Below are 27418 nucleotides of genomic sequence, written 5' to 3'. Positions count from 1 at the left end.
CAGACCCCGCGCGCGCCCCGCCGCCACCGCCGCAGTGCCCCTGCGCGCCCCGCCGCCGCGGCAGCCCCCGCCGCCGCGGCAGCCCCCGCCGCCGCAGTGCCCCGCGCCGCCCGCACGCGCCCGCCGCACGTGAACGCTCCCGCCCGCCGCCCGGGCGGCGCGGAAAAGTGTGTCACTGGGTGAGGGGGGCGGCCGGGGGCGGGGCGGAGCGGGCCGGCGGGGCGGGGCGGGCGGCGGTGCCGCACTCTGCGCGGCTCCTGATCGCTTTTGTTGTAAAGGGGAGGGCGCCGCGGCGGAGACCGGCAGCTGCTGCTCTGACAGGCGACGGCGCGGCCGCCTCCCGCCCGCTGCATGTAGGGCTGCGGCGGGGACGGAGCTGCGGACACACTGACTGAACGGAGCCGTGCCGAGCGGAGCCGAGCCCAGCCGTGCCGGGCCCGGCGGAGCCCAGCGCGGCGCCGCCTCCTCTGCCCCTACGGGAGGAGGCCGCCATGGAAGTCAGCGCGGGTAAGCGATGGGGCGGCCGCTGCGGGTCGGGTTGGGGCGGGGGGAGGGGGCTCTGCGGAGTGGTCCCGACTGGCCGGGCGGGTGTGGGGGTACAGGCGGGGACAGGCTGGTGCGCCGCGGGGCGAGGGAGGGCGGCGGACGGCGGCGCTGCCCGGCCCCGGCCCCGGCCCCGGCCCCCGCCCCGCTGGTGGCCGGCACGGCCGCGCGCTGCCTCACATGGACCCGCCGGGCGAGCCATGTGCGCCCTGTGTTTACGTTCCGCGCGGCGTGCCCGCTCATTGGCCGTGCGGGGCGGTGACGCGCAGATTGCATAATAGTGCCGGGGCGGTGGCGCGGGGCGGCGGGCGGCGCGGACACGTGAGGCGGGCGGGCGGCCGCTGTTTTGGTGACCTACATTCGGGGCGGCGGCGGAGGGGCGCGCCGGGGACACGTGTAGCCGCGCCGCTGCGGCGCCGGCGGCCCCGCCCCCGCGGCGACAGGGCCCGCCCAGGCCGCGGTGGAGCGGCGGGGGGGCGGACGTTGGCGCGGCGCAGGAGGGGGCGCGCTGCGGCGGGGGCCCGCACGCGCACGGCCGTGTGCGGCGGAGGGGCTGCCCGCGCGCCCCGCACGTGGACCGGCCCGGTGCGCGGGGGTGGTGTTGTGTAACGGGGAGGGGGCGGCCGGGGGCAGCGCCGGGCCGGGCCTTCCCTTCCCGACCCAGCGCCGCGTGACGGCGGGGAGAGCCGCAGCCCCGGCCCCGCCGCGGCGTGTGGCCCCGCTCCCTTCTTTGTTCCCGGGGGTGGTCGGTGCCGCCGGGGATGCCGGCCGGGGAGCCCCCGCTGCAGCAGCGTCCTCGGGGCCGGGTGACACGGTTAATGATGCAGCGCGACCGCCGCCTCCTTCGCGCCGCCACAACTTTACACGCACTCGCTGTTGAGGGGACATGCCTGCGCGCTGCGGTGAGCCCCGCGGCGGCCCCCGCGTAGGTAAATCCCTACCGGCCAGGACCCGAGGGACCGGGCGTCCTCGTGTCCCCGCAGCGCGGCTCAGCGTAGCCAGAAGGACGCGTTGTACCACCCTCCGCCGGGTTCCCGAGGCAAAGCATCGTCAGTTTATCGATCCGGGGCTGCCTTGTCTGCCGAGCGCGGGGGTCCCTTTCTGCGGGGGCCGCGGAGTGTGTGTGTGCGCAGAGGTCACTCTGTCTGTGCTCTTTGTTTCGGGTTGTTACCCGGTGCTGCGGATGAGATTCAACTTTTAAGCGCTGATCAAACAAAAATAGGGTTCATAGGGAAATTTAACTTCTAAAATAACAAAAATACTGGGAATATTGTCCGTGACACAGACGACTGCCAAGCTTTCTAGGGTGCGGGAGCAGCCCAGCTGCCCGGGGCTCTGCAGGCTTTCAAAAGACAAGGAATAGAAAAAGCATATGGGGGTAAAAAAACCCCATACTCTTTCCATGCTCCCCTATGACATTGATGTTACCCTTGAGGGAATAGAGCATCTCTTTTTATGAGGCAGGGTTTAAAGATAGCGGGACGAGGTGGCAGCGTGGAGAAACGTGGCGTTCCCTGCAGGGGCCGTGTTGGCGTGCCCTGCTCTGCCCCTTGCAGATAAGGATGGCGCCTGCTGAGAAGCTCGGTGCCTCCCTTGGACCAGGCGGACTGTGAGCTTTGACCTGGCACCTGGCAGAGGCACGTGCGGCGCCAGGGGATAGCAGGACCTTTGTCGAATGGGTCGTGTCTTATGCTAGCCTGGGTGTTTGACAATGTTTTTTTCTTATGCTTGTGAGACCCATGTCCCCCTTGCAATCCTCCTTTCTCCAGAAACCTGTTCCTGAACGCTTGCTACGCTGTGTGGAGCATTTCTTAAAAGAATCTGTGCAGGAATGACCGCGGTGATGGGGCATAGGGGCACCAGTGTCCGGGAACGTGAGAAGCAGTCTGCGTGTAGTGCACGTCACACGGCCGCTTGGTGTGAGTTCTGCTCTGCAGCGGCTCTGCCAGGGGCTCCTCAGCTGCACACTCTTTAGGGTGTTGGTGGCGGCTTCCTCGATAGAAGAAATTAAATGTTAAAGAGGAAATGGGCCAGTAAAGCTGCTGCAGAAATGCTAAGAGGACCGTTATAGCTGATAAAAGTAATGACAATTTGTAAGTCAGAATTTCTACCTGCAAGCAGTGATATTTCTAGGGTTGTACTACACCACTGCTTAACAGCCTTTATCTGTGAGGAGGTGATGGCTGATGTGAGGGGCTGCAGCCCCGACCTGCCATGCCAACTCAGTGGATCAAGGGACTCTACAGACACCAATGCTTTTTTCCTCCAAAGGAAGCCAGTGCGTGGCCCTTCTAAAGTTTTTAATTCTTACTGGTGTGTGGAGTTCCTTGCTGCAATGTCCTGAGTCGTCTGTGAAGAGACTTCACAGAGCAATACAGGCATAAAACAGAGAAGATGCTGAGTGTAGTTTATTAAAACAGTTGCGTGGGTTTTGCCGTTGAAATTTTTGTGTGAAATATCAAATGTGTATCTCGACTTTTGAAATGCTGAGTCTTGGAGACAAACTCAAATGAAGTGAAAAAAATTTCTCTTGCTTACAAGCAAGAAAAAGGAGCCTGTGAAAAGCCAGAGCTGCTCCCAGGTCTGCCTGAGGACAAAAAGCTGTTTCATCTGAGGGATTCTCGAGTGTGTCAGATTGCAAGACGCAGCAGGACAGAGACTGTTTGCAAATAGCAGCCTGCCAGTCGGAGTTTCGCTGCTGCTGGAAGTGCTGCTAAGGCTTGCAGTCAGACAAATGGCGTTCAGTAGGCTAACCAGGCTGCAGCGCTATTTCTTTGCCTTGCCCCCTTCTGCCTCCTGAGCACCTCCCAGCCCTTCCTTTCCGTGCCTCTGGCACACAGCCTGCATGAAGTCTTTCTCTCTGCCCTATTTCTTTCCCTAACCTAGCTTGTTTGCATTCTGGCTCCGCAGCGCTGTAAGATTCTGTCTTTGCTGTGGCTCTAGATGAGCTCCGCTCAGAGGGTGGCCGGGGAAACCCTCCCTGGGCCGCCCCATGCCCTCTCCCTGCTGCCCTGTCCTGCCAGCGCCGTGGCTTGTTGCTCCTTGTTTTGATTCTACTGCTGCATCTCGACCTGGATCGGAGCAGGCTGATAAGACAGGAGAAGGGCACGGGGCAGATGGGGAGGTCAGCCGTTGAAAATGAACAGAGAGAAGCGAGCTTGAGGGAGGGAGGGAAAGGAGTGCGCCCAGGAACACGTGATGGCTGGGTCACGGCGTGGCTCACATGGCAGCGGTGCATGTCTGCTTGTTATGTCACTACATACTGCCTTTTTTTCTTGCCTTAGGGGGTGTGATAGCTTACATCAGCTCTTCAAGCTCGGCATCTAGCCCAGCCTCATGTCACAGCGAGAGCTCAGACAGCGGTTTCCAGTCGTCCTCTTCGCCTGTACCATGTTCTCCGAATAGCTCTTCCTCGGAAAGCGGCTGCAATGGCCGGAGCAGCGAGGGCTCTGATGGGGCACCGAAGAGTGATCGGCTGGAGGAGACTATTAAAACAAACCAGTCGAGTGTTGCTGGTTTGACAAAAGGCCATAATGGAGTCACAAGTATGTTTGGTGCCAGTTCCTGAAACCACCATTTCCCCCTTATGTATTACAACCCCATATATTACAGCCAGGTTTTCTGTGTAGCTTCCTTCGAAGGCACATAGCAAAGCCTCCATTTTTATCTGTTTGCATGATACGTACGGTAATACATATGGTATTGCCACACAAATGCTAATAGATGGAGGTCCCATTGCTGCTAACTTCAAACGATACATAAATACAGTCCAGAGTTACATCAGATTTTCACTGTTGAAAGGCTGATCTTAATGAAATCCAACACTCGGTTACAAAGATGCAATGAAGTAAAAGGTAATAGTAATCAGTGACTGCCTTCAGGAGTATTGATGGAGCTGTCTTGCAAATCTAGTTTCTTTTTTTTTTTAATGCTCCCTCCCCTAACGCCTTACCTTCCCTTTCCCCAAATTTCTTTGAGAAACAAAATAAATAAAACCAAAGTACTCATGAAACTAAAGGATAGCCTTTTAAAATGCATTTAACAATCTATTTCCAGCTATGTGCTTCACACTTTTTTTCATAATCGGAGAAGTTCAACAACAAAGAACTATATTTGAACAGTTTTGGAAGGGCAGGAATCAAGCTGAGTACTGGAATGTGTGTTTCAACAGACACTCAGATGGAATTTAGACTAGTCTTTTGAAGGCTGAATTCTTTTATTGGCAGAATTGTTTTATAGTTTTGAATTGTTGTGAAGCTAGAATAAGTATCTAACAGTTCTACCTTAAAAGTCTGTCTTTTTTTTTTTTTCCTTTGTGTTCCTACTAATTTCTTAGTAAGACCCTTTACTTCCTCTTTAAAAATTTGATAGTAGCTAGGCTTTTGGTATCAGGGCAGAGGTTCCTGAAGATGAAGCTTGTTGTAAACTGTTCAGATGAATAGATAGACAACACTTCAGCTCTGTTTAAAAAAAAAAAAAAAAAAAATTGTGGTTTGGTTCTTTTTCAAAACCTTAAAAAAAACCTTTTAGTTCCTCTTTACAAGTGAAACCCAAATGTCAAATAAACTACTTTTCTGGTGGAATGTGCTTCTGTGGGAAGCTGTCTCTGTTGCTCCCTGTTAAGGTAACTTTGTGGTTACTGAAGTCCCTGGTAAAATTCCCATTGGCTTCAGTGAAACCAATGTCAGGCAAGCACTTAGGAGTTGCAGAAAATCTTTATTGACAAACTGAAATAAAACAGGTGGGGAAAAACTTTAAAAAAACTCAAACCATAAGCATATTTACAGGCTTGAGAAGGTATTCTCAAGTTGTAGTGTGTAAGCGTGACATTCTGGATACGCACTCAAAAGAGCAGGCTTCACACATGTAGATGTGGCTGAGTTACCAGTCCTAAATTGTTATCAAATAGGTAGCATATATGGCTTGTTTACAATATAAAATAAAGCGTCCTTTAATATTTCTCTTTTTTAAGAAAAGATGTTTATTCTCCGTTGGGGTAGCTGTTGCCTTTGTGTGGGCTTACTTGTCCTGATGGAAAAACAGATTGAGCCCGAACTTTGGTGGCCTAGTTAACTAAATCGTCCTTTTAAAAGTGCATATATGTAAGCAGACTTTTTTTCCTACAGTTGAGTACAATGCTACTGTGATTGAAAGTCCAGTGAATACGTGCTTTCTCCCTATTCTGTTGGGTGCTTCATGTTTGTCTTTTTTCCCCCCTCACTTGCACCGGTACCTTCTGAACTGTTCAGGGTTTTTGTACATTCTTGTTGTCTGTTCCTCTGCTGTATTTTTTTGTATGTTGGACTGACCCGACATATTTTGCTTTTAGTCCAGGTTTTAAAAGGTGGAAACATGTTCCTGCAGTTGTCATTGGTTTTCTACATCCTTGACTTTTCTGTTTTGATTCTAGAATTTAATGGCATGGTTCTTCTTTGCAAAGTCTGTGGAGATGTCGCTTCAGGATTTCATTACGGTGTTCATGCCTGTGAGGGCTGCAAGGTGAGCTATATTTCTGCTCACCTTCCTGCTGTTGAAAAGTTCTAGTTCTCCCCACAAGGGAAAAGGGGTGATACTGCTGAAAAAATATCTGTATGCTTCTCTGTTAAACTTAAATCTGAGAAATTTCAGACAGTGTATAAGTTGTAGGAAAAGGCAGACCACTTAGCAATACCAGCATTTTCCAAACTCTCCAGTACTTTCTGTTCTTGCCCCTTGTCCAATCCAGCCTGACCTGGAGTGCATGGCAGAGAGCAAGAACTGGAGACAGAGGTGGTAAGGACCATGTCATGCAAGACATGTGAATGTTAATTGCATTAAGAGATAGTGGGTGTGAGTTGTCACCTGGGCTGGGACACAGAGCAAAACAGCTTTTGAAAAGCAATTCTTTACCCCAGGGAAGGCCAGAACTGACTGCTTGCATGTTCACATGTGGGTGGATGTGTATTTTCTGATATTGTAACACTGCAAATCTTATGTTCTGTGAAGGAGTTTATCAACTTAAGGGTTATGTGAAAGAACCACCTTTGAAGGTCATATGGTGGAACAGGGTGGGTTTGTTGCCAAGCTATGGAGATTGAAGTCAAAAGAGCTGATTTTGACTTTAATCTTGGCACTTGATGTCATAGGAGATTGAGGGCATATCTTATAAACTCTTGGTACAGTGATAGAGGTAATACTGCAGATATTTTTCTCTTAGGTGCTGAATATGCAGGGGACAACTTACCATCTTCTATAGTTAGAAATCGTAACTAGTTTTCATTATATACAGATCACACACAAAGGGGAAGTAAGTCATGAGGAGTAGCAAGTTCTTTAAAGTCACTTGGGGCTGGTGGCTCTGAAGCAGCTGATGAGTTTTTTGTGCTTGCGGAGAGGTGAATCTTGGCAGGAGGATTTGACATGGGCTGTAATAATAGTTGTGGGGGTTTCTTGTTTGTTTGTTTACAGGGTTTTTTCAGAAGAAGCATTCAGCAAAACATCCAGTATAAGAAGTGCTTGAAGAATAACAACTGCTCTATAATGAGAATGAATAGGAACAGATGCCAGCAGTGTCGTTTCAAAAAATGCCTGTCTGTTGGGATGTCAAGAGATGGTACGTTCCTGTACTGAGCAGTGATCCTCTGAAAGAGAATCTGCTGCCCATCTCAAAACCAATTGCTAAGGGTCTTAACGGCAGAAAACGCAGCCAGCCCTGTTGTCAGGGACAGGTTCCCTGTCCGAGAGCGTTTAGATCAACTTGCCTTCTTGCTCCATGACTTTCCTGAACTGGTAATGTAATACTGGCCGCAGAACTGCGCTCCCATCTCTGGAGGCTAATGCAGTGGGATGCGGTGCAGTGGTCTGTTAGGGGGATGGCTGTAACAAGAGTCTCAATTTTGTTTTAATGAGTTAATATTTATAGCTGTATCGTGCCTGAATCTGAACATGACTCTTCTCTTTCTCCTTTTTGTTTTGTTTTGTTACTGTTGCTTTTTTAATGAAAGAAAATTCTGCCCAAGGTGATAGCTGTAGAGTAATCGTTATAGAGCCTAAAGACTTAGGTTTGGGTGTGTGGGATGAGCATATATCTGCTCCTTTTTCTTTTTTTTTTTTCTTGCTTTTCTTGGAGGGAGGGGAAAGGCAGGAGGAAAGGGTAATGTTGAGCTGTATTTCTGACCACCTTGCTGGCTATCCACTCCTTGTGACTTTTTTAAAATGTAATGCTGAAAGTGTAGTTCATTAGTCTGCTACAACTTACTGTCACAAACCAGAACTCTTCCCCCTTCTGTTTCACTTTTTAGTTTTCCCTGGGTGTTTATTTCACAAGAACTAGGAATCTTGGGCTGTTAATAATTTGGTGGGTGGAGTGTTAAAACTTATTTTAAATAATTGTTCTGAATTCTTGTCGTGCATAGGAGTTATTTCATCCCCTAGGCGCTTGTTTGTGCATAAGGTTGCACCTGCTTTAATGAAAGAGATTTAGTTACATTAATGATGTATTGCTGCACGAACATAATTGCATCAGTCGAAACTGGTTATAAGCCCTTGTAAGGCTGTGGTTGGACAGGATGGTAAAGGCAGTTGTAGATTCCCTAGGATAGGGTCAAAAGTGCTGCAGCCACAATGATGCCCATCCCCTTACCAGCAGAAAATGTCCTTGTCAAGGCAAAGTTATCAGGAAATTTGCCAAGGTAAGCTTCATTCAACATTGATTCTTTTAACTGTTTCGGCAAGTTGTATAATTGGTCCATGAGGAGCTGTCTTGTAGGACCTCTATTCAAATATGATACGAACTGTGTTTAAATTCAGCTATTGTCAGCTCACAAAGTTGTACTGATTTAATTGATCCAATCTTACAGCCTGACACTTAATTAACTAAGACAGCTGTGTGTATAGTCCATAGCCAGGTTTGTAGCAAAAGGGGGAAAGGCCTTAGAGATTGTGTGCTTTAGAGCTGCCTTCTCTTTGTATGTAAACAACAGCATACATCTCATATCTCACGCCTGTCCTGTGCAGTGGTAATACCCCTGCTGTAGTATTGGCGAGAACAGTTAAAATCTTCCCTTAAAAGGCGAGATTTTTGGTTGGGGTTTGTATTCTGTGTGTGTGCGTGCTAACGCTTTCAGGATTGACTTGTTTTGTTTTGTTTTGTGTTTTTTTTCCTTCCCACTGCTTTTCATTTTTCTACCTTGGTAGCTGTTCGATTTGGCCGTATTCCCAAACGTGAGAAACAGAGGATGCTGATTGAAATGCAGAGTGCCATGAAAACCATGATGAACAGTCAGTTCAGCGGTCACTTACCCAATGAAGCATTAACAGAACATCAAGATCAAGCACCTCAAGAAGACCTGTCCTCCAAGCCCAAACAAGAGCGGGAGACCATCAAAAGCCCTTCTCCCACTCCTAGTGCTGACATGGCTAAGGAAGAAGTGATCGGTATGGTCACTAGGGCCCACAAAGACACTTTCATGTACAACCAAGAACAGTCCCAAAACCCAGCAGAGATGATGCAGTCCCAGAGTGGGGAGCGAGTGTCAAATAACACAGAGCAGTACATCTTGAGCAGTGAGCACTGTGTTAGTGGGCTTGGTGGCCCTCAGTACCCTGAAAGTGAGCAGCACCTTGGTGGACAGTACAAAGGGAGAAGCACAATGCATTATCCAAGTGGGCACGCCGGGTGTTTCACAAATGGCCACTGTATGAACTTCACCAGTGGTTATACTCAGCGGCTGTGTGATAGGATCCCAGAAGATGGCTTTTCTCCAAACAAGAATACTACTTACTCTTGCAGCACTGGAGGAAGAATGCATCTGGTATATGGATATCAATTGTTTGATTTGACTTAGTGAAAGGCTTAGTGATGGGTGTGATCCAGCTGTGCCTCTTTAGTCAGTGAAGCTGCACACAATTGGCACAACTGCAGAAACTTAAAATAGCGACAATAATGGATCAAGTTGTGTGGAGGATTTGAAATCATAGAAGTGATGGGGTTTCTTAGCTTGGTTTTCAGCAAACTGAAAGTAGACTAATGTCAGCATTGGTTGAAGAAAAGTCACAGGTTTTTTAACTGGCTTGACTTAGAAATTAAAATAGATGTTAGGAATTTATTAATTCCCTTCTTCACTCAGTCCTCTTGAAGTCTTCACTATAAAATAATCTACACAGTCAGATACGTGGTATTTTCCTTCAGGGTATTTAAAGCAAATTTCTGGGGTGAAACCTCAGGGCTAGGATTTTAAGCCAGTCTGCACCCCTTGCTAGTGTGTTCTAAAAATCTCTCTTGCTGGGTAGGCTGTTTTTTTGGCGGGGGGGGGGGGGGGGGGGGGGGGGGCGGGATTGTTTTGTTTTAATGGGGATAGACTGATTCTGTTACAGGCAGTGTAAAATACAGGCTCAATGGGACCCACAGACTATGCATCCATCTTCCCTAGAACATCTTCAGGTCTGAACAGAGGCAGGAGGAAGATGTACAGCTAAACCACTTGAGAGAGGTTCAGGGTCTTTTCTGTAGTACTTAACACAAGTGAGGCTCTGAACACACTTTTGAGTACCTTAGATGACTTTGCTAGAGCATTTTCTCACTGAATTCTTAACAAGGATGCTTTCTGTTTTCTTGCATATGGGTGTGTTCTTTTTATTTTCTTCCTTTCCTTGACAGGTCCCTCCTGTTTGCCTTGCACCTGCTGTTTCTCTGCCATTCAGGCAACCAGTTCTGTAAGCCCCTTAAAATAGATTGTCCTTCTCTTTATCACTGGAACCGCCTGGGATGAGAGAACATAACATCCTCGTTCTCATCCTGCGCTCCTGTTGAGATGTGCGAGCCCCTGACCTTTCTGAAGTACTTGAGCTGCCGGTGTTTTTCTTCCTCCTAGTTTGTAAAGATTTTTCACAGGTTCTTGAAGGCACCTGGAAGTCTCCATACAGTGAAGGTTGTTTATTTTGATGCTGGTTTTCCTTTTTTTGTTGTTTTTGTTTGTTTTTTTTTTTCCTTCTTTGGCTACTGCATATGTGGACCATGCCATCCCTAGCAGGCTATGACCTTAATTGCAGACTCCAGGCACTACACCATGACAAATAATAATAATTCCCAACCTTTCCTCCTTGCAGGGAAAGTATGTCAAGTCACTATGACGGCATTCTTGGCACTCCTGAGAAGCAGAGTTTAAACCTGTCAGTATGGGCAGGCAGGGAGTGGCACTGCCTGCAGAGGCCCAACCAGTCAGTTTGACCTGTGCGTAGCAGCTGCAGGGAGGTTTAACACAGCCAACGATGAGGAAACAAAATTGAATCCAACAGAGCAGTGCAGGCCCCCCCCACATCCCTGACATGAATGAGGGTTTTGCCAGAGAACTTGGATGAGATCAGGATCTGACCAAAATGAGTCAGTGGCAATATGGGAGTGTAATTAGGCTCTGAACCAGTATGGAGACAGATGTTCAGAGATTTGGTTTTTTGACTTAATACCCCCACAACCAGAAGAGCAGAACAGGTTACTCTTAAAGAGGCTCGTCTAAAGAGAGCTAGTGACTGTACAGGCTGACAGCTGCTCCCATAGGAAGCCGTCAGAGTTCAGGGAGCATCTGGATGACACTCTTGTCATATGGTTTAGTTTTAGGTAATCCTGTGAGGAGCAGGGAGTTGGACTTGATGCTTATGGGTCTCTTCTGACTTGAGATACTCTGTGACTCTTGGGCAGAGGACTCTCAAGAGAGCTTAGACATCAGACACGGGAGGAAAGTGGCAGTTTCCCCTTGGGACCGAGTGCCTGGGAGTTAGGGTAAACTGTCATAGGATGAGAAGTTGAGGTGCTTTTTGTGTCTAATTGTGGCTAATTGTGTCTAAGAGTGAGGTGCTGAACCAGAGATACCTTATTTTCAGAGAGTACTGTATTTTTAAGAAAACCTGTGTGAACTGTTGCAATATCGTGGACAGAGCAGCAGTTAGTGTCTGCCATGCTTCTGGTTGTGTGCCTAGACCTTTCCTTTTGCCAAAATATTTAATGATTTTCAGTTTATAGAAAAGGTCCCACTCTACTCCACAGGTAATCATTTGGTTTTGGGCTTTGTCCTCGCGCACAAATGATGTGATTCACAGCTGAACCAATAAGTCTACAGTTCTGTTCCTTGTCTTCTGTTCCTTGTTCCTTCTGTTCTCCTTGGGAGAGAGAAAGGGGAAAGCTTTTTGCCTATTGACTGCCCAGTTAGTAACTGGTATTTGGGTGAAAAATCCCCAGAAATTTTATATGTGTCTCCATCTTGTTTTCCCTAGCTGTTGGCAAATACACACACACGCGCACATATATACCTGTTGAATATATTCTTGTAATGTAATTCTTGAATATGTTCTTGTAATCTTAGGACCTTCCATGCAAAGAACTGGTAGGCAATTATCAGATTCAAGATGCCCTGCAAAAGCAGCATAGCTCTGAGGAATTACTAACCTATTTCACTGTTTTCCTATTGCTTTGCTGACATTATGCAGGATTTCATACACCATTTAGTATACTTGTGAGGAATACTTAAAGGAATTCTCATCCTAGATGATGACATGTGAAATGAATAGTAAAAGGTTTAAAGTTCATTAAAAGATGTAAATGTTGGAAAACAGAACTGAAAGTATCTCGGAGCGTCTGGTTGGGTTTTACAGAGGGAATTTATTGGCAGTCAGCCTTGACTGATACTTCTGATCTCATTGCAATGGATTCAGACTTTCCTACAAAAAACGGCTGTATGTTTGCATAAAAGAAAGAGCATTTTGTTGTCTTGTGACTGAGCAAAATTGGAATACCAGTTCCTTGATGGTCCTCCTTCAGTGATAAAAGCAAAGACATAGGAGGGGAAGGTTGTCCTGGTAATGAGGGTGTAAACCTGTGGCTCAGGAAACCAAAGCTTGGTTCCCTGCTTTGGTGTTGACACCTTTGTCACCTTGACTGAATCACTTTAGTTGCCTGCAAAACAAGAAAGATAGATGAGAATGAATGTAGTAGTGACTGTGAGATTGCAGTCGATTGATTGTGAAATCACGATTCATTGTGAGATTACAGGGATAATACAAGTAAGAGAAATCCAGATGTCAGGCATGAGTTGAGATCAGGGAAGAATAGCATAACTGGGGTTCTCTCAGATCTTTCGCTGTAAACAATGTTGGAGTTTCCAAGGTCAGCAAATTTAGAAACAGATTGCTAATGGATCACCATGTGTTTTTTTGTTGTTTATTTGTTTTAAGGGGAGAGGGAGAAATCCAGTTGCTTTGGGAGTTGACTGAGGAGTACTGATCTCTTTTCTCTATGCATCATTATTGCAAAGTTTTCTTAAAGAATGAAACTTGCTTCTTTCAAGTATTTGTCAGTATTTGAAATTATATCTTTAAGAGTTTTTTTCTGCGTATGTTTTGTAAACATCAGGTCTGCCCAATGAGTAGGACTCCCCATGTGGACCCAAACAAGTCTGGCCATGAAGTCTGGGAAGAATTTTCCCTGAGTTTTACCCCTGCGGTGAAGGAAGTGGTGGAGTTTGCCAAACGCATCCCAGGTTTCCGAGATCTCTCCCAACATGACCAGGTTAATCTTCTAAAGGCTGGGACCTTTGAGGTGAGACCACTGTGTGTATATTGTGGACCTGACAAGCTGTGCAGCAGTCTGACCCCTTTAAGAACAAAAATAAATAGAACTGGGTTATATCGGGCAAAAACCAGCTTGTTCGTGGATGCTAGCTCTGAGCTTTCCTTAAGCTGATAGTGTCTAGTGCTTCTGTTTGGCCAAATCTTGATGAGCTGTCCCTCTTTGAAGTAGCTCAAAAGTGCTCAGCCCTTTTACCCTTTCCTCTTCCCTGGGCGTTAATAAATGACCAATGAGGAGTTTCTTGGTTTTGTATAGCAGCAGCTACTTTGATAGCTACCTTTGCTTAGCCTGGAGAGAAGCAGACTGCATCTGGAAGGGTGGAGAGTTTAGAAAGCTATCTATTAACTTAACCAGTTTTGTAGAGGAGTGTGTTTATAGCTCTGTATGTCCTTCCTTCTGCCACTGTGCTCCCCGCCAAAGTCAGAGCGTCCATCCTGACCAGTCACGACCAGCCTTTGGTGGCAGCTGGGGGTTGCTGAAGCCTCCATCTCCAAGGCAGTAACACTGATAACTAGCTGTACTGCTGCAGCTCTGTAGATACCATGTGCCAGATGCAGCCTGACTTACTCTAGACTAATCCCACCAGGTCCTTGTGGTTAATTTCACCCACTTGCGAGCATGACATACATGTGAATTAGTGGTGTCAAATTTGGAACGATACCAGCTAGCTTGGTGCTGTTTTATAATTAGTGACTTTCACCAGAGGACCTTTACTTAAGGTTTTAGTTGGTCTTCCAGACTCTTTTGTCTGTTGGAGAACATGCACATTTTTAAAGTATTCAGATGTGAAGTTTAAACACAGAGGGCTAGAGGAGCTGAAGTCCCAAGTATTCAATGTTACTGTGCTTTTCTGGGGAGGGCGGGGTTGGTGATGCCTTTGCTCTTGTTTACTTGATTTATTTTTTCAAAGAGGGATGTTGGATTTCATATTTACCTGAATTGAAGACATTCCTCATCTAATGTGTTGGGTCTTTTATCTGCATTTATACAGCCTGGTTCTAAAATGAATAATTGTTGGGTTGGAAGGTACAAGTTATACTGGAAGATTTGGTGCCTGGAGCGTGTCAGTTTCTTTTTCTTCCGTTTTGCTGTCATGTATATTTTGCTGTTATTCTTTACTTTTAATTCATCTACAACTCCTGTAGCTAAGGGCTGTGTTTTCACTTCTTCAGTTACAGCCTCTTACGTTGCTGTTCACATTACACAAAAATGTTGTTTCCTTCCTCTGCAAAGTGGTATACTGTCCAGTGCCCTCAAGGAGGGTGGAAAATCAGGCTTGAACTGTTCCTATAATGTAAAGCCAAACCTTCATGTTTTGCAAGTAGAATGTTTTGTCTTGGCCTTTCTTCATGTCCAGCTTTTCTCAAGCCTCATTCATACGCCTCTTTGCCAGTTACAAGCACTGTGGATAAGAAGGTTTCTATATCCAGGGGATTTAGTAATAATGTATGGCTGCATGTTTATCCCTATTCACTTATTTATAAGAAACATTAATGATTTCTGTTAGTGAGCTGGTACATGTAGTTAAAGGCTTGTGTGGCATCTTGGCAACAGAAAAAAAAAAAAATAATGCTGCAGAGCAGTGGAAAAAAAATACCCCAGGATTAATGAAACCATTGCAACAGAGGCAAAAGCATCTTGAAAGCTTGGTACATACAAAGTCATTTCTGTCTGCTGGGTAACTAAACTAGGATATCCCAACATCTGCATGTTAATAGAAGAACCTGAGTAAAAGTATTGCCTCCAAGCCTGTTTTGGCTCCCTTGGGCACCAGTGTGTGGCTGTCTTGGCACTGTGCTTACCAGCAGCTTGTATTCAAGAAGTGCTTGTTCGTTTGGGGTAAGAAGATGCATGGAGACAATGTTGGTGCAGAAGCAGCATAGCTATATATATTCACATACATGTAAGCTAAGAAGCCCTCTTGGAACTGGGAGTACTGGGGAGCTCAGTGTATTGTGGTGGCATTTGCATGGCTTTGTATGGGAGCCAGCTCAGAAAGAGCAGTGAGTATAAAATAAAGAACTTAACTGGATTTGAGGGGTCCTCCTCCACCTCCACAAGCTCCCACTCCACATGTAGTTGATGGTAGAGCTAACGAGCCCTTGGATCCATTGGGGTAGTGACTCAATTTCTCCACAGACTCACAAATGTAATCTGGCTGCAGGTGGTGGGGAAGTGAGCAAGCACTTGCCTGTGTGGAGGCTTTTGTGGGCTTGTACTGCTATGGTCAGGTGGTAGGGTTGATCAAGTATATCCTCAGCATGCACAGATAGGAGTCTGGCTTGAAGTGAAACGGGATGAATCAATCATGTGCTATACCATAGTCTAAACTGTTCTTCCTTCGGTTAGAATGGTGACATTGAAATCTATAGGTGAGGTCTTTACCTTAGTATTAAGTCAACACAGCTTCATGGGCTTCAGTTTTGAATACCAGCATTAATACTGGTTGCTCATTATTTAGAGTTCATGTTTCTAAAGCCCAGTTCTGTAAGGGGAATACAATTTTGAACTGAAAGGTTGTTGAGTACCTGGTGAGTCCCTGCTGATGCACAAGTTCAGCTTTGTCTATCTGCCCTTTGTCTCCTTTTGTTGTATTCTGAGGTCTTCTGCACCTAGGTGTCTGCCTAGGTTTCTGCACTCTGTAGTTAATGTTGTCAAAGGACATATAGCTTACCTGACAAAGGTGAATAATGTATAGTGCTCTTGTGTCCATCAAGATTGCTGCATGTCATTTGGCTGTTAAAATTCAGGAGCAGGTCATGTAATGTGCATGAATGGTGTTTGAATTCTCAAACATGTTCATTTTTTTGAACCCTCCTTTTTTCAAGCTTGTCAAAGGCACTAGTCTTTGCTGAAAACCTGGTTCTCCTCTCATCTGTAGTAAACATTTAAATTAATGCAGTTATGTAGGGTAAGTGAGAAGAAACGACTGTCACACCAAGGGATTACAGCAAGTCTGAAGTTTTAACCAATGCCAGTTGGTTCATTTTCTCCAAATAAGAAGGCTGTTGTGTGCAACTTAAACCTTGAAAATGTAAATAAGGTTGTTGAACATGAGCAAATGAAACTTTACAAGCCATTCCAGAGGAAAACATTTCACAATACGACTGAGAAACCACAAGAGAAATTTCAGCCCAGAGGGGTAAGTTCAGCACATGTCAACTGCTCCAGCTCAGGTGCTTATACCAAAGGGGTATTCCCAGTTGCAGCTACAGACCAGGTGCCGTTTCAAGCCCTGCTTCTCTAGCCTTTTGAAGGCTGTACATGTGGCTCCTTTCTACCAGAGCTCATTAACATTCCTGTGGGAGCAGCGATGCGGCATGGTACTTTCCCAAAGAATGCCTAGTGGGCCAGATCATCAGGTGGTGTAAATCAGCATTGTTTCAGTGGAGCTGCTCCAGTTTACGCCAAGCGAGAATCTGGTTCAATACCTTCATTTTGCTCCTAAGTGTGGCCAAGAAAACATTTCTTCTAGTGCTCTGTATGCCTTTGGCTGTTCAGTGGCTTAAGCAAGTTGTCCTACTGGCATATTTATGAATGGCATTGTATTTGTGGCTCAGGCTGTCTGAGGCTTAAGTTTTAATTTTCCTCCCTCTCATGTGCTATAGCCCCTCCCCTGCATCCACTTGCTAATTTTTTTCACTTGTTTGTTTCTCTCAGACTACTGGGCCAGAGCTTGCAATGTTTTTTACAGCTCAATAGCATGCTGACAGTTTCTGTATAGAATGCTTGTACAGCAGTTAATGAGACAGTTGGAATAATGTTAAAAGGTTTAGATTTTTCTTTGGCTTTTCTAGAAATCCACCTGTATTTATCTGTTTTTATTCTTTTTTTTTTTTTATTTCACCAGGTTTTAATGGTACGGTTTGCGTCTTTGTTTGATGCAAAGGAACGTACCGTCACCTTCCTGAGTGGAAAGAAGTACAGCGTGGATGACTTGCATTCGATGGGAGCTGGTGATCTGCTCAACTCAATGTTTGAATTTAGTGAGAAACTAAATGCCCTTCAACTTAGTGATGAGGAAATGAGTTTGTTTACAGCGGTTGTCCTGGTATCTGCTGGTAAGGAAAGTTGACTTGCACCTTTCACAAATTTTGAATATGGCTCTCTGTTAAAAGATTTCTGTAAAATGTATACCCTGTTATTTCACGTCTAAGTGCAATTTAGTAGGTTTTAAGCTACTAGCAGCCTGTAGTTTAGTTTTTTACATACCTGTTCTTTCTAATACTGCCTTTAGGAAAAATGTGACAATGGGCTTGTATTTCCCTACTACTTTCTATAGAATGCGAAAATACATCTCATAGCTGCCTGATAGCCACTCAGAAGCTATTTGTCTGACTCATCTAAGTGTCAGAGGACAGCATCCGTGAAATTACTTCTGACTTGCACAGCCTAAGTCTTGGGATAAGGTGGTATTTTTACTTCCAAGTGTCGCCATTGAAGTCTATTGCGTATCTTACTTAAGCCTAAATCCAACGGTTTGATCTCTGCCTATGTCAGCAAGAAAGCCCTGTTCATCTGCATCGTGACTTCTTACCACTAAAGGTCTGCCAATCCACTAACATCTTCACCTGCCTCATATCTTGTTTCAGTCCCTGGATATACAGAGCACCCTGGCCCAGATTCAAAGAAGGATTAAGCACTTACTTCTGTAGTATTATCTAAAGCCTCAAATTAGGCTCTGCGTATAATGCCTGGAACACAAGATGCAGAATCCCTGCTTGCTGTGTAAGGAGCTCTCTAGAGGTAGCTAGCAGGAATGCTAGTAGTGCCCACTTAGACAGTAAGCCAGCATTTGGGGGCCACTCCCTTCTTGAACAAGTGCACCTCTTCCACATGAGTGGTTTAGACTCACACCTTCTTACTGGGGACGGGCACCCCAGGCACATGAAGCCTTTGTAAACAAGGTAGGCCAATTCAGTCTAATAGCTTTGTGCATGGCCTAACTGAAATGTGATAGCACAGGATGGGGCAGCTGTAGCCTCTTCAATTTGTAAGCGGTGGTAATGAGCAGAGGGTGGTACACAGTTTGCAAGCTTCAAAAGCCAGAACGAATGGCAGCGTGAAGGAAGCATGGCACTGTAGTCTGTTAGTGAAAATGTTCAGAGAGAAACCTGAGGTTTTAGTTGCTCTGCTTTACATATTTTATCTTTCAAAAACTAAATTCATGAGAACCAGAGACAACCTTTAAAATAAGGACTTAGAACCAGGCCTCTTTCCTCCTTGTGCAATGCTGTAACAAGGCTACAGCCACTCTTCTTGCTTGCTCAGCTGCTAGGCCCTAGAGTATCACAATCTCTGTGCCGCCTGTTCTGAATGTATGTGGCTGTATCTGTTCTGTTAAATGTGCTCCTAGCGCAGAGCCAGCCCCCCGCCCCAGCCTTCTAAGCACCGCTCCATGCTGTTGCTAGCTCCAAGTAGCACTTAGCTTAGGGGTGGTATGTAACGTACAGCATGTAACGTCAGAGCTGTGCAACAAGACAAAAAGAGGAGGTGTTTAGTATTCAGGCTTCTCGCAGCTGCTGAGGATTTTTCAGATCATTGCTTTGCACATTATTGCTACCTGTCTTAGCTTCCTTGTGATGTGATCTGTAGTCTCATCACAGCCTTCCTGGACATCTTCACAAAATACTTCTAGAGTTTTATAAAGCACAACTTCATTGGTCTTCTAGCATCTGGGCCCGAACCTGCATTTGTACCGTATTTCAGACACAATAGTAACCTTGATGGTCACTGTGAATCTGGCAATTTTCTGATCAACTTTACTCTGTAGCTTGCAACTCAGTTGAAATGCTGCAGCCATCACTTGCACAAGTGAGTAAGTGAGCAAGCTTCATACTTGCATGGGTGCCTAAGAACAGAAGTGCCCCTGGCAGAGCTCCTGGGGAAGATGCTCCCAGTGCGAGGGCTTGCCAGGAGGAGAAGGTGCCAGTAGAACTGAAGGATTGTGGGCATCTGTCGATTAAACAAATCTTGAAAGACAGATCCCTGCACCCCACCCCTCAAGGAGGAGTGTGACCCAGAGAGTAATTTTCCATAAGGTGGAACTGGAGCTCAATTAAAGAAGGAAAAGTTGAACAGCATTGGAAAGATGACATGGAGATGCAAGCAGAGGCAAAAGATGCTGTAGCTGGAAGAACTGAAGGTGGAAGACTATGGCTGTTAAGACTTTTTCATCTCAGAATGAAGGTTACTCAGAGAAGACTGAAAGGAAGATAGTAGAGTAGTCAAGATTCACCTCAGTTCCAGAAGCAGACAGTGTGTGACTGTTGAATCCTGATTAAGTGATCCAGAATATAAAATAGCATGCTGCACTATTCAAAAATATTTTTAAAAGATTGTTTACATTTTTTTATAAAAACGCCAGTGGAAGAAAAGAAATGTTGATAAGTCTCTAAATAGTGCTAGCGGGGAGAACACTTGTTAGAAGCATCTCCACGTAACAATGGATGGTGAGGGATATTTAGAGCATGCAGAAAGAAGAAGCAGGGGTAGTAGCAAGGAATGTATGTAACTGTGTACGTCCTCTTGTTTTGGTGTCATATGGCAAAGAAAGAAAAATCAGGATCATACCGTGAGGATGTGGGAGTGTTTCTGGTGGTGCCGAGGAATTAACCTTGGTACCATTCCAAAACTAAAAGAATGCTTCACCTCTGGCTTCAGTTAGCTGGATGTGTTGAAGGTGGAGGGGAAGTAGTAAGATGGATCATGGGCACTGAAGAAGGAGGAAGCAAGATATAAGCAAAGCTGAAAGAATGTGGTTTGTGCAGGTCTAGAGATCAGATAATCTTTTAACTGAGGATGATGCTTTGTGGTAGAAGAATGTAAAATACACACCCTCCATTATTCTCTCTTACTGGGATAGTACTAACAAAAACTTCTGCTGGCCACTGGGAGCAACTGGAAGTAGACTTGAGAGGGAGAAGAAAGACTTGGACTATTTGAAGAGAGGAGGTTACAGTAGCTCACCTGAGGCAACCAAGAAGGACTGGACTGCATTCTTCTGCCTTCAGAGGCAGGGCAGTAACACTGTCACTGTACAGAGCTCTTGAGAAACCTCGTCTCGCGTAGTGTGTGCAAACGTCATCATCCCTGCTTAGAACAAACCTAAAGGTTTTGAAAAGTTGGAGGCAAGTGGGATAGTTAGCTTAACAAATAAAGGCAGAGAGGCTTCTCTTCACTCGTGCTGTCTTGGAGAGCAGCTATCAAACCTAATGGACAGTCTTCACAGAAGAGTGGAGTATGTGCTAATAAACATGGCTTGACATTATGAACTTCGGTTCATAACTGTTAAGAGTAGAACGTTCTGGAACACTCTTCGTAACGGAACAAAAAACATTAACAACGGCTTCAAGATGGATCCTTAAGTGGATTATGTAAGAATTCTTCCCATAGCAGCAGGGAACTGCAGTGAATAGTCCAGGAGGACTTCCTAGGCTGTTCACCTGAGAAGTTTGGTTGGATTGACACTGACAGCGTAAGGAAGGGATTCCCACTCTTGACTGTACGATCTGACTCGGTGCTACTCCAGAAAGCTGTTGTCATTCTGTGTCCCAGTTCTGCAAAGTGCTTAAGTATATGTACACATCAAAGCACGTTTCTGTCCGTGTCTGTCACTCGTGTATGTATGTGCCCTGCTGAATTTAGTGTTTAAGAAGAGAGGCTACAGCTTAGAAAAAACAGCTACTGTGCATGGTTATTAGGTGAGATGTTTTGCTTAAAAATTCATCCTTTTAAGCTGCTTACTTAGGTTCCACGTAAGGACAGCAGGCATGTTCTTAAATACAGCTCTCTTGAAAAGAGATCTTTCAGGTATGGGGTGAGTGCAGTATGTGGAAGCATAATATTTTTCTTGATGGTGAAATTATTCTTCTCTTCCTCAGTTGGGAATTTTTGGGTGCATCAAGTTTTGTTTTGCAAGTGCTTCAGAACATGCTCAGAAATAGTGCCCAGTCATGTCAAGGCTTGTACTGCCTTTGCCCCTGGGGCTCCCATAGTGCAGATCCAAGTGTGGCTTGTCCTAAGTGTGATTTTCTCCTCAAACATGAACCTCCAATTTAAGTTTGGGGTTCTATGTCCAGCCTTGAGAATTCTTTGAAATTTTTACTTCAGTGTGCCCTGTCTCTCTCCTTGTGTTGGAAAGTTGTGATTCAGCAAAATGTGTAAGCCTGTGCTTTTGTCTGTCCTTTGCTGGAAACATGGGTAAGTGATTACAGAAAAGGTGATTGAATGCTGCCAGTTTGGTATGGCTTAATACTTTACAAAGGTGATGCTAAATAATATTTGAAAGACTTCTGGTATGTGGGTTTGAAACTTCTGGTGTAAGTATTGAATTTTTCTTGTGCTTGTTAATTTAGTGAGCAATTCTTGCAGTGGCTTTGTGTTGCAAACTACATCTGTTTAGTCTCTCTTTTTTTTTTTTTTTTTTAATTCCCCCTCCCGTCTTTTTCTTTCTCTCTCTCCCCTCCCTGCCCCTTCTCTTCAGATCGCTCTGGAATAGAAAATGTCAATTCTGTGGAGGCACTTCAGGAAACACTGATCCGTGCATTAAGGACCTTAATCATGAAAAATCACCCAAATGAAGCCTCTATTTTCACAAAACTTCTTTTGAAATTACCTGACTTGCGTTCCTTAAACAACATGCACTCTGAAGAACTCTTGGCCTTTAAAGTTCACCCATAGGCCTTTAGGTCTCATTTGTACTTGGACTTGCCTCGTGTTAAACTGTTTCGTGCTAAAATATGTATTTATACAGTTGTACCACTTTGTTGGAGAGAGAGAGAGAGTTCACAGACTGTGAACAATTGATAGCTGTCCCATAACCATGCAATAATGCTTCAGCAGGTGCTTGCAGCTAACGGCGGTGCAGCATTCAGAGTCCTCCAAGATGTCCAGATCCAGCTGTGCCGCAGTTGTGCAGAAGAGGTTGCGATGAGCCCGAGTAAATATGGACTGTTCTTTCACTTAGATAAAAGAACCACCACTGCCCTCTCATGTAAACTGAATGCAAAGTAGCTGTGTCTGCATATGGAGCATGGAATGGGGTGGGAACAATCCTGCGCTAACGGAAAAATGGCAGAGCTGATTTAATTGGTCTTTCACTTATCTAATAGATGTATGTCTGTGTCTCTTGATAACTCACTCATGGTTTCACTGTTGTTATTCCATTAAACCTGATGGAATGATTTCAGCGTGCACCAACTCTTCACTGAGTGTGTGTTCATGCCATGTGTATATAATATAAATAGTTAAGTAATGAGTGTTTATGGCTATATAAAGTACAGAGTTGTGTGTATATATGTGTATGTATATAAATAGTTCTATACATAAAGTATACATATAATTTCTTCACAATATTTTAAACTGTGAAGGAATTTAAACTTACAACAGAAGGTGGTCTACAGAAAGAACCAAATAGATGCACTTTGCATATTGCTGAACTAATTATCTGAGCATTTCTAATTTTTAGAAAACATCAAGTTTGCATTAATATGCTGTGTTTGTTAATTTAAAAAAAAAAAAAAGAGTGGCACCAAAGGGGCAGAGTCAGATTCAACTTCCAGAAGGGGTTCATAGAGAATCTCAAGTGGAGATGGTTGGTTGTGGCACTAATCAGATTGATTGTCCATTGCCACTGAGGTTCTTAAGCTCTGCTAAAGGTTAAAGAAGCACCAGATGCTCTTCAAAAACTTCAGCACAGCCAGAAAGAAACTTATCAGATGAGTAACAGCATCTATCAGAAAAAAAAAATTGGGAAAAATGTATCCCTGGTTGCGTTTGGGTGTATGTGTGTTCTGTGACCCTTTATTTCTTGCAATACATCATTTTGCTGCTTCACTGCTAAATGAGAACTGAACACAGAAGTGTGAGGTTCCCCATGCTTTTTCACAGTTTGGGCTTTGTGGTTCCCATGCCTGTTCTTCTGGAGCTCTCCGTTGGTGCGTGTGCATGTGCGTGCGTGTGTGTATGTGCAAAGAAGGTGCACGGGATGGTCTGGATTTTTTTCTTAAAAAAAAAAAAAAAAAACCACACCACAAAAACCAACCAAACAAATGGGACTTTTGTTATTGTTTATGCCAGTAGTATATTACAAAGCAGATCCTCAAGGCTTAACATTCTGCCGCTTTTCCACCTAGGAAAGCGGTTCTCTATGGGTTTTCTCCATTTGTAGCAGGACCTGGCACCAGAAAAGAGAGATTAAAAAAAAGTCAAAGCAGTTGTGTTAATTAGTTATGTTTATGTTTTGCAAATGTGGGAAGAAGATGCTCCATTACCCTTGTGTTTAGTTAACTTCCCTTAGAGGTAGCCCTCTGGCTCTCTAGCGTTTGGTAACATTACTCTGCGGAGGAAGAGACCTCTCTGTAACCACGTACAGATGTATGTGGTAGCTGAGGCCAGGAGCCAGAAAGCCGCCAGACTGCAGAGCTCCTCGCCATGCAGGAGCAGCTCTCGCAGCAGCGAGTGGATGGGAGCCCTCGTCCCTGCCGCGGAGCTGGAGCAGAGGCAGACCTCCGCCTGCCCTGAGCATCGGGAGCTGGGCAGAGGAGGGGAGCACCGCACCCTGCCACGGCTCCCATCGCCATTGGGCTGGGGATTTCCTCTTGGAAAGTGGTCAGGAGTGCTGGTCAGGGGGCCGAGAGCAAGAGGGGGCAGGTGCCTGCCTAAGAGCTGGGGAAAATTCGGCTTTAGCCTTGGTTAAGGAGCAGAGTAGCCCCCCCTTTTCCCTCCTCCACAGCTGCTGCGGGGAGAGCTGTCCTGCTTCAAGCTACTTTAACCACTGGGTAATGGCTCCTTAATACAGTTTTGCTATCCAAATGTGCTATCGGGGCATATTTTCCTGATTTCTGTTAACAGTCTGCATCCTACCAGTATTACTTGTTTGAGAGCTTCACTGAATTACGCATTGAACCATTAAGACTTTAGACAGGACACAGTCACGTGTTTTGTATTATTTAGGAGCTGAAATGACTTCTTCGTAGACCCCATTTCAAATGTGGAAAGTACAGTTAGCCCTTGGTTGTGTTGGGAGGGAAGGAGGCTTCTTACAGAGATTGCCACCCTACAACTGTGTTTTGTTGTGTTTTGTTTTATTTTTGTTTTCTTCTTAAAACTATATTATTAAGCCTTTAGGAATGTATAACCAGGACTGAGTAATTACTGCTTATTAAATTTTTAGTTAGATTGACCATGTATGCCTATAGATAGATATTCTAACTTGTGCAATTTCATTTGAAATAATCTTCCTGTACATAATGGAAAAACACGTATAACAGGAAAAAAAGAGCCCCAAACAGATTGACTGAACAAAAAAGTTGATTCAAGTACAGTTCAAAAGTGACCCACGTATTACAAACCCTAGCTGGACTCTTAGAAGAAAATCTGAACTCATCGTGTTAGCTGTGTATTGTGAGCTCTTCTTTTACTGTGTCACTGGTTATACACTTGTTAAACGCTGAGATAATAGGCTTCATGCCAGGCATTTGAGTACTGTAGATTGGGTCATTGCTGAAAGATTAATGTACTGTATGACTTAAATGAAATTTTTATTCTTGATTTTATTCTTGATTTTGTTCTTGTTTTAAAAGATTAAATATGGGCATTATGTCAGCAAGCTAAACTGTGTTTCTGTCTTCTTTGTATTTTTCTGTACAAAATCTGGAGGGGAGGACAACACGCTGATGTGAACAAAGCAGAAGTAACGGATGAGAACATCAGTTGCTGTAAGGTCACAGGGACCGCACTGGTGCGCAGTGGCTGGGAGCCTGCATCGCGGTCTGCCTGAGATACTGGGCTGTCTTGCCCGGTGGCTGGACAGCGTTTTCTGGTGCACTTCATTTGCTACTGTTAATGGACTTTTTAGGGTAGCGTCATTAAAATAGTTATTTTAAAACAAATCTTCATTACTTTCAGGAATATAACTTTGTAACTGAAAAAAGGATACGTTTTAGTTTTTGTTAAAGACAGTCTTAGAGCTAGGTTACAAGAAAGGTAGATGGAAAATGGCATATGAAGGGCAAAGGTGTGATTGATTTTTCCAGCTTGATTTACTAGTTTGAAGTGTTTTAGGAGAGAAGAGAAGCTTCTCCAGGAAATGTTGTATCTGTCCGTGTTTAAGAAAAACACAAAAACCCAAAATCAAAACAGAAGCAAAACTATGACTGCCAGCACTGGAAACAAAAACAGCACAAAAATGCTGTCTTTTTTTTTCTTGGCATGTTTTCTGGGGTGGCGTGTTTGCATATGGCTTCCCTTGTTGCCACCGAGTCTGAGCCCCTGTGAGCAGGGCCGTGAGCCACGGAGGTCCCAGGGCCTGGGAGGTCCTGGGGAAGAGCTCTTCCCAGCTTTTGCTGGGACGCTCTCGATGGACCACGAGTAATTTTTCCCGGTTTGGCTGCAAGAGCCTTACCACAGCAAATGGAGGGGAGGACAGGAGAGACGCTTCCTAGTAAAAGCACGATTCCATTCCCCCCTCTCCCTCCCCTCCCAGTTTGGCAAGATGCTGTGGGGATGGGGACATGAAGCATTTGTGCTTGTTCGTGGGAAACTTGCTGGGCTTGGAGTCAACAGTGTTGACTCAAGTGTGAGCGTGCCCGCAGCAGCCTGCCCTGTCTCTGTCCTCGCCCCATGAGGAAATGGTGAATGTTGCAAGGAAAACAAAGGTATGAGTGTCACTGTGTGAAAGTGTGAACTGATGGGGGTGTGGGCAGCCAGATGCCTCCCGCTTGCCTCGTGACCCACGGGGTGCGTGTGGGGTGGGAGGGAACCGGCATTTGCAACTGAACTGCAGAGCACTTGGATTGCAGAAACACTTCGTACAAGGAAATAATTGGCACTTCCTTTTCTTTGACGAGTACGGCGAGCCACTGCCAGAGCCTGCATCAGTGAATACCTTTTTTTTTTTTTCTTTTAGTTTTTTTTTTAAGGTTGAAGTTTGGAGTGGGAAGGGAGGAACATCCAGGTATGGGGAGAGCCCAGAGACACCCACTCCTGACAGCCAACCGAGCTGCAATGGGCAGCTTGGAAAAAACATTGTGGTGGCAGTGCTTGCTGGGCAGGGAAGTCGATCAAGGACATGGCCACATCGCCAGTGAGAGAGAGGGGAGCTGAGCAGGCGTGTGTGGAGGCTGCAAGGCTGCAGATACCCAGTTACCAGGAAGAAATGGGTCCATCCATGCCAACAAAGCTTCCTCCGTGCAGACACAGCTCTGTGCGCCAGGCCCCTTCACAGAGCAGTTTATGCCTGCTGTAAATGTACACACTCGCACTTCTGTTTGAAGGCAGAGCTTGCAATGGTAGAGGGCTGGACTCTGCCACCTCCTACGCCATGGAAACAAACAGCTCCTGCCTGGCCTGAATCCTCACGGCAGGCTGCGGGGTTATCCGTGGTGGTCACTCCCCTGTGTTGCTCTTCAGGAGAGCCTTTGCCTCTGGCTGGAGGAGTACCCTCAGTGGATTACTTGTGAAGTTACATGCTTCACGTTGGGAGGCGTATCTTCTCAACAGGCTCTTCTCTCTGCTCAGCACCTGTACCGCAGCTTGAGAAGATTGTGGCTCAGCTTATTTCATGGAACAGCACTGGGTGCTACTTACAAGGTAGTAGAAAGGCAGAGGCAAATATGGTGTGTTAAAAGCCCACCTGGCCTTGAAGTTGCAGCTCAAAATGGAACACATCTAGAGAGGCCTGCTGGGTTACTGTTGTACAACAGCTCTTCATCATGTGATGCTCTGTAGCCCTCGTGCAGGCAGCCAGCCCGGGATTAGCTGCAAGGGTAGATAATTGCCACCTTGGTTTTCATTTACTTAATGCAGATACTAAGGCTGCGTGAGGCATAAGCAGTGGTGATGGTTTATAAACCGAGGCTGGCACTACTGACCCCTTTTATGCCACTTTGGCAGGTTCAGTCGCCAACACACAGCTGAACATTGCCGCTGACCTAGGCTGACTCGGTTCCCACATAGTCCCAGAATATGGGAGTATCTCAAGGAGAACCTCAGGTACCCCTCAGTCCTCTTCCCTCTGCTCCTTTGGCCCAAATGCGGGTGCAGAAGCCCCAGGAGGCAACCCAGATCTGTGCAGAGATGTGACATCCTGATAGCTGACTTCTCTTCTGCACAACACTCCAGGACGGAGAAAACACATGGATAAATGGCCACCTAACATGTGCTTCTGGGTCCCCAGCGGCAGATGACACAAATTATTTAACAATGCTGCATTGCCACGATGTCTAAACTAAACTAGTACCTCTTCAGATGGCTGTGGCACAGAGATACATCCAA

General features: G+C 45.8%; 1 protein-coding gene across 4 annotated transcripts; it reads left to right on the top strand.

The window, feature by feature from the left end:
* The first annotated feature begins 230 nt into the window (after window positions 1-230).
* On the top strand, window positions 231-24758 carry NR1D2 (nuclear receptor subfamily 1 group D member 2). Of its 4 annotated transcripts, XM_068404494.1 has the most exons (8): window positions 232-507; window positions 3828-4088; window positions 5954-6042; window positions 6991-7135; window positions 8719-9335; window positions 12926-13111; window positions 16992-17202; window positions 21627-24758. In XM_068404494.1, the coding sequence occupies exons 1-8, from the start codon at window positions 492-494 to the stop codon at window positions 21821-21823; spliced, it is 1722 nt and encodes a 573-aa protein (XP_068260595.1). In that variant the 5' UTR covers window positions 232-491; the 3' UTR covers window positions 21824-24758. The 4 variants fall into 4 exon arrangements, with proteins under 4 accessions (XP_068260596.1, XP_068260595.1, XP_068260597.1 ...); XM_068404495.1 differs by lacking the exons at window positions 16992-17202; window positions 21627-24758 and adding an exon at window positions 16044-16980 and having other exon boundaries at window positions 231-507; XM_068404496.1 differs by lacking the exons at window positions 16992-17202; window positions 21627-24758 and adding an exon at window positions 15970-16097.
* The last annotated feature ends 2660 nt before the right edge of the window (window positions 24759-27418 follow it).

Source organism: Nyctibius grandis, chromosome 7 (genome assembly GCF_013368605.1).
Source record: "Nyctibius grandis isolate bNycGra1 chromosome 7, bNycGra1.pri, whole genome shotgun sequence".
NCBI classification, from domain to species: domain Eukaryota; kingdom Metazoa; phylum Chordata; class Aves; order Nyctibiiformes; family Nyctibiidae; genus Nyctibius; species Nyctibius grandis.
This window is presented reverse-complemented; position numbering and strand designations above follow the sequence as displayed.

What these genes read in the sequence shown, in the direction of transcription:
- NR1D2 (XM_068404493.1), top strand. Translation starts at nt 3,767, where the DNA reads ATGGCAGCGGTGCATGTCTGCTTGTTATGTCACTACATACTGCCTTTT. An exon ending in CTGGAGGAAGAATGCATCTG is followed by an intron (nt 9,336 to 12,925) that starts GTATATGGATAT and finishes TGTAAACATCAG; the next exon opens with GTCTGCCCAATGAGTAGGAC. An exon ending in GGTTGTCCTGGTATCTGCTG is followed by an intron (nt 17,203 to 21,626) that starts GTAAGGAAAGTT and finishes CCTTCTCTTCAG; the next exon opens with ATCGCTCTGGAATAGAAAAT.